This window comes from Staurois parvus, unplaced genomic scaffold, assembly GCF_062004578.1.
Source record: "Staurois parvus isolate SC_StPar_1 unplaced genomic scaffold, SC_StPar_1.0 ptg000894l, whole genome shotgun sequence".
NCBI classification, from domain to species: domain Eukaryota; kingdom Metazoa; phylum Chordata; class Amphibia; order Anura; family Ranidae; genus Staurois; species Staurois parvus.
The window spans coordinates 38,474-45,725 of NW_028318690.1; the positions used below are offsets into that span (position 1 = coordinate 38,474).

General features: G+C 37.6%; 1 protein-coding gene across 1 annotated transcript; it reads right to left on the reverse strand.

Annotated features, from left to right (window-relative positions):
* Window positions 1-968: 968 nt before the first annotated feature.
* On the reverse strand, window positions 969-6,536 carry LOC149442348 (uncharacterized). Its single transcript, XM_089656175.1, has 3 exons — window positions 6,433-6,536; window positions 4,519-4,624; window positions 969-1,892 (listed from the first exon to the last, which is right to left on the reverse strand). The coding sequence occupies exons 1-3, from the start codon at window positions 6,473-6,475 to the stop codon at window positions 1,133-1,135; spliced, it is 909 nt and encodes a 302-aa protein (XP_089512301.1). The 5' UTR covers window positions 6,476-6,536; the 3' UTR covers window positions 969-1,132.
* Window positions 6,537-7,252: the final 716 nt, after the last annotated feature.

Here is a 7,252-nt window from a genome sequence, read left to right on the forward strand (position 1 = left end):
ACTTGAATCCTTGTTGTCTGCAGAAAAACTCATCCCTATTTTCAAGAGCTTTAGTGAAGACAGGGTGGTTCCTTAGACTCCGCTCCTTGGACTTCCTAAGTGTACCTTCACTGTATGTATGGGCATGCTGGCCTCTCCCATCAAAGCCAACAAGTATCCTGCCCATTAAGACTCCTTGTAGTTTTCTGTGCCTCTTTTGTGGCCAGTGTGACTGGCTAGCCCCAGCAGCTACATCTAACTCCTTGTTAGCCAGTCTGCCCCCTAGTGGGAGAATACTTCTGTGACACTCATGACAATTTGATTATCTAACAATAACTGTATAGGTTTTGATTGGTGACAATCCTGCTGAACAACATTTTTTTTTAAATATTAGATGATGACTAAATACCCATTCTCAAATTTTTTGTCCTAAAGATATGTCATAAAATAACCTTGCAATGATGCATATTGTGTCACATCTCATCATATATGTTGGAGTGATCTTGATTAGGATTATGGTATTTATTATAGTCTGCAAAGGATGTTTTTTTTAATTGGAATTTCTGCATGGTTTTCCAGTGGTGAATGGAGAGATTCAAGCACTTCACACTGTGGGAGTGAATAGCAATCAGTCTCCAACCTACACATATATTCAGAGTGATTCCCGATAGAAAATGCTGCATGCTGTGCTATTTAAAGGGGACCCTGTTTAATGTCAGGTTTAGGAGATTGCGTTTTAAAGGGAAAATATGCAACAGTTTTCAGTGTGTGTTATGCAAAAGTATATTAATTTGGTCAGCTAATATTGTATAATTCTTAGGTTTTCTTCTTCAGTTCAAAAAAAAGACACTGTGAAATAAATATACTTTGACTTTCTCACAGATTATGCTTGTGATAAAACTCAGAAGCCATTATAGCCATGACTAGTAAGCTGTAACATGAAATAATCATTTTTTATTTAATTTCCAAACAATAAAAATAATCACGTTTGTAATTAAGTAGATCATGAAAATATATATTGTTTTTCATGTAAATCAACCATGGTTCTGGAATTTGCTCTGAATATCTGAGAGATTGACTTTTGTGTTGTTTATTTTTTCCCTTCCTCCATTTGAGCACTATCTTTGTCTCTCTCTTCAAGAATATTCTTCTCCTAAGAGTAATTGTTGGCTTTCTGTTCTCGGACATGGTTTTCTCGAGAGTTACTCTTGGCATTCTGTTCTTGAACATGCTTTTCCTGAGAGTTACTCTTGACATTCTGCTCTTGAACATGCTTTTCCTGAGAGTTAGTCTTGACATTCTGCTCTTGAACATGCTTTTCAGGAGAGTTACTCTTGACTTTCTGCTCTTGAACATGCTTTTCAGGAGAGTTACTCTTGACATTCTGCTCTTGAACATGCTTTTCAGGAGACCTACTCCTGGCAAACTGTTCTTGTACAGGCTTCTTTTGTGAGGTACCCTTGCCATACTGTTTTTGATTTGGTTTTTCATGAGAGTTACTCTTGACATTCTGCTCTTGAACATGCTTTTCAGGAGCCCCACTCCTGGCAAACTGTTCTTGTACAGGCTTCTTTTGTGAGGTACCCTTGCCATACTGTTTTTGATTTGGTTTTTCATGAGATTTACTCTTGGAATTATGTTTATGAGCAACCTTCTTTAAATGCATATATTGAAGTAAGTTTTCCAACTTCTTTAAACCCAGCTCTTTGCTGCTACTCTTGCTCTTGCGTCTGTGACCATAGCCTTTGTCTTTGCTATCAGTGCTGTCACTGCTGTCAGTGCTGTCACTGTTTTTTTCCACTATCTTGAATGGGCAAAGAATGTTGGGATTCTTTCTTCTTACAACTTTGTGGGTGCAGTTCTCCTTCGTGGCTATGCAGATCTTGGGGTTGAATCCTACTGCAATGGATTCACTGCAGAAATAAAGAAAAAATTGTATTTTTTCTAAACAAAGAAATAACTCTGTATGTGCAGTTGTTATGCAAGTTTGTGTACAGCTGTTCAGAAACATGGGTTTAACAGGTTTTAAAACAATCCCACGCGTAGACAATGGAAACACTTCCCAGTGATAAAGGATAGGCCATTAATACAGAAGATAGTAACGCTTTCACTTCCTTCCACGATACATGTATGTACTGAAGGTGATTTCACTGTGACCAAGATTACACCAAATGGGGCAAGGTTTTAAATGGTTTTAATAGTGTTTGGTATCTTAACCCCAGTGTTTGTGGTATCAGAGCATGGTTTGTATCTGTCCTCTGTGTTTTTTTAGCTTCTCAGTGGCATTCACTAAAAGTATGTGAACTATGAATTGTATTAGTATTGTATTAGTACTTAGTTAGCAAGTCCTCTAAAAATCCCTTATTTTGGTAATATAATTTTTCTCTATACTTTTTTACTCCCCTTTCTTTCTTTCTGCTTCAATCCTTTGACTGCCAAACATGTGTGCTATACCTCATGCTTGTTTCTTCTGCTAGTCAGCCAATGGTATATAGCGAATGCCATATTAATTAATGTCTCAAAACAAGCCCTGAACTTGTTTTAAATGTAAGCCAGGGCCTCTCCTCTTTAAGTAGAGGTTGTTATGACGGTTGTGCAGCCATTTGATCACTACATAGTGAGAACACAGATGCCCCTGCCTTCACTTCTTTGCTCTCCATTTATGACAGCAATGAGACCACTGTCCTCTACTAATGTTGGGCTCATTGCTGGCTCTCTAAATGTCAGGCAGGGAGATAGGAAGCATGCCCTCCAATCTCCTTGTAGTTTTAAAAGAACTCAGAAATTAAATCCTAAACATATCCTGATTCATGCTCATTGTGGTGTTAGTTGCTGGTGGTAGAAGGAAATCAGGGACTCTGTCCTTTATATCTTCCTCTAGCACACAAGGAAGACATCAGGGGTCTTATGCACATTATAAGAATTTGATGGAAAGGACCTGTAATCCTTATTTAAACTAATAAAATAAAAAAAGAAAAGAAAATTAAATAAAAGATATGCCAAGATTGCCCACTGTCCACACTGCTAGTTTTATGGAACACTTTGCTATAGCCCTATGCAAAATAAATGAGCAGCATCACTGAGACAGGAAGATACAGGTAGCAATACAAACAAATCCAAAGTTCTAACCCATAGCATGTCTACCAAGAATGTTTTTTTTTCACTTCCTGTGTTGATTTGATGATTATTCTTAAAAATCTTTTAATTAGCAGAGCCTTAACTTTCTCTGTAGCATTTTAAGTTGATGTAAGATGTCCTTCCTTTAACTGTTAAAAAGATAAAATACATTATCACAACCTGAGCAGCCTCAAAGTTATAATAGAAAATGAGCATTAACTGTACCCCTTAGGATTTCGAGAATTTTGGAAAATATCTTACCAAGAATGATATTACAATCTTTCAGTTAATGTTTGTAATTTGAATCTAGGCTCTGTGCAGACCTTGTATATGTAATGAGCCTATCACAGCAGCAGGAAATCAGACCACTGAGGGTTTTCTGTATGCATGGACACAACATTTTATTTTTTTGATAGCTGTACAAAATTACAGCATCTGTAAACTACAATGTAAGGGTCATTTTCAATGTCACGTTTGCATTAACCACTTCCCGTCCAGCCCATTTATGTAAATGGTTGGAAGGGAGCAGTGCAGGAGCAGGTGGTTGTTTATAAATGCTTCCCTGCCTGTGCATGCTCCCTAGGAACACCGATCACAGTAGGAGACCTCTGTGTGAGGTCCTGATCATGTGATCACTGATTGGCCAATCAGTGATCACATTAATAGTAGTAAGCAAGATGTCACTTCTGACATCATTGCTTACTACGTGTGAAATCTGTGAATGATCACAGAGGTCACATGGTACAAGGCTATTCACAACAGCCTTGTACCATGTGACAAGCTGTGACCAATCACAGCTCTCACAGTATTTCTCAATGGCTGCAAGAATGCAGCCAGAGAGAAGGATAAATGATTGCTTTTACAGCCTTTATGGGTGTAAAAGCAATCAGTGTAAAAAAAAAATCATCACCCCCACAAGTAGTACAGTGTCACCATGGTGGCACTGTACTGCTAGGGTGACAGTATGTTAAAAAAAACCATAAATAATAATATTAAAAAATGTAATAAAAATGTAAAAAATATTTAGAAAAATTATAATTTTTGGTTATAAAATAATTTGGGTTATTTATTTTTACTAAAAAGATAGCTGAATACATTTTGGCTATGATTTATGAAGAAATATTATTTGTTTGTAAACATTTGTAAGAAAAACACTTTTTTTCAAAATGTTTGGACTTTTTCATTTATGTAGCAAAAAAATAAAAATCCCAGTGGTGAATAAATACCACCAAAATAAAGTTTTATCGGTCTCAAAAAATGCTAAAAAAAGCATATGGGTACAATGTTGCATTGAATGTGCAATTGCCATTCAAAGTGTGATAGCACTGAAAACTGAAAACTGGCCTGGACGGGAAGGGGGTAAAAGTGTCCGGACTTGAAGTGGTTAACTAGGACCAAATTCATACATTTTTGGATCTTTACCTGCTACAGCATTGTATTCCATTTCTGTAACAATGACAATCTTCACAGGACACTGGGGATATCCATTCAGAATCCAAAGGATGAAAGCCATCTTCCATCCAGCAGCCTAAAGAAAAAATAGGGTGTTTTTATGTGCTCACTTTTAATTCAGAGCATTTAACTCTAAAGAAAAATGTGCATGTTTATTTTTAATCCACCATCCTTGACTGATGTGAACACAGGCCAGGGTGAATATTACATTCTGAGAATAAAGGAGTAATAAAGGAGCTTCAGCATATTGGAATTACATTTACATTGAAGGACTATGATTTTTGATATGCATGTAAGAAATCCACTTGATATAAACAATGTATGATGTGCGATAAAGAAATCTTGTATTTATGTGCAGTTTGTAGTTATATACTGTAGGTACAAAGAAGCAGCCATGCTTGTTCACTGCATACACAGATATTCTTCCTGCTTTGCAGTGCTACACAGTGGCTGTGCTTTACTGCTCTTTCTCACAATGCATGTCTATGAATCAGCTACCACACATAAAATAACAGACTTCCTCTCAGGCTAGGAGCATCACTCTCTCAATCATTGGCTATTTGTATTCCCTATGCTGCCAGCATTAGTAAATAGACAGGAAGGTATATTCTATTTACTTGATTTAAACTTTTTTTTTAATTTCTTCAGATACTTCCTGATTTCCAGACTTAGGCAAATGAAGTCATACATTCCAGAAGTCTTCAGGAGGGATTTACTCAGCTACGCACACCCTCCTCTCTGCATGGCTGAGCTAAGGGCAAATGGATTCCAGGAGGAAAATGCTACCCGAATCATCTGCCTTTACTGGAGATGGCCACAGCAAGAGATACTAGGAGGTGTTTTTCAAAGTGATTTCTCAACAAAACAAAGAGTGAAGACATGAACTGATGGCGGAGTTTGCTTTGAATATTAACCCCTCTCTGGCACCTCTCGGCCCTTTACGGGTTTCAGAAGCCGGGAGGCAGGGTTTAGGGTCATGTGACCGCCGTGACACGCAGTCACAGCGGTCACATGATCAGGAAAGGTCCCGATCGAAAGAGGAGATCGGAACCTTTCCGCGAGTACCGGACATGTGTGCTGGGAGCGCGCAGGGCGCACGTTCTCAACACATATGTTTTTGTTTAATAGAATGCAAATGTGCGGCCGCTCCGCGTCTAGGCCCAGACGCCGGGAGGCCGCACATTTGTGTTCAGCTTCCGCAAAGAGGTTAAAAATGAATTAAAAGCATTTCTGGGTTGTGGTGTTCAGATGCAATTTAGTTCACTTTTAAGGAGAGAGGCAAAGTGGTTGTTTGCTTACTTGAATTACTAATCTACAAAGCTCTACCTTTAGTACAATAATATAAATATCGAAGATCAAATATTTAGAAGTCATATAAAAATTAAATTAAAGCAAATCAGTGCTTTGGCCATTCAATGCTACCTCTGCCCTTAGCAATATATACTTCTTTTTCTACCTTGTTGCTTTATTTAGCATCAGGAAATACCAAATACCTCCATGTATGGAGGAACATGTGATTCACTTCATGTGACAGCAGACCAATAAGAGCCAATCTGAGCAGTCACATGAGGGGGGGGAGTGGGGGTCCTTATCCCTTGTAAGATATGACTCTAGCAATTACTAATGTATGCAGGGCCATTTTTGACTTGACAGCTGAACAGAGTCCTGGGGGAGCGAAAGTAAAGTATGTATTACTCTCTGGAAGTTTGCATTAAAGTCAACTTGTTGCTTTGCCCTCAAATAATTAGTCGAGAGTTATTCTATGAAAATGTCAATGTTCATAGATAGTTGACTCTGCAACAATGTGTAATGTAAATCAAGGTCTACTGATGCCTTTAAAAAATAGGAAGAAACTCTTTGGCTATAGTATGGATTGTTCCTTACCTGGTCGGCGTTTTACTCCTTTAGGAAGGATATTCTTATTCATATGGCAAGCACATTCAGATATTGTTACAAAGAATCCAAATGTGACCACAAGGTACAGAAGCAATGCCTACAAAACAATTATAAAGGTTTGTTTAAGTTGGCTTTTGAAAAAATAAATGATCAACTTCAGTTTAGGTACCCTGTTGAGATCCTTGTTTCTCACTTAATTTTTAGAATATAAAACATACAAGAACTTACCCAACAAAGAAAAAAAGCATTGTACCAATAGCAGCCAATCAGCATTCTTCTTTCATTTATATGATAGACGCAAACTAAATGCTGATTGGATGCACTTTGCACTATGCACATTTTTTATTGGCATGGCACTACCTTGCTGTTAATGACTTGTAGACAAAGAATATTCTTTCAATGGCACTCCTACTGAAAATAATTATGAATGGATGTATGTGAGAATTGTCATTTATATAAAGTGAAATGCAAAAAGACAATTAAATTAGTAAAAAAAAACTGCAGCTTTGACTGGTGTCTGCAGTTTGATTTAGTTCTTCACTTTCATATCTTTGAACCTGATGCAAGATTACTGTAAGGCCCCATGTACACAGAACGCTTCTGAACAATGGACACTGACTGCTGGAAAACGTAGGTTAAAAAATGTCTGTTTAGCTGCGTTTGCGTTTAAAAGCATTTTTTAAAGATAAGCACAGGAGAACCTCCCAAATGCCCAGAATGCACTGAAAAGTGGTACATTTTTAACTTTTCAGACTGTATCAGAGAAATACAGAGTAGAAGCAGAGACAGCAGTATGTGTTGACATTAG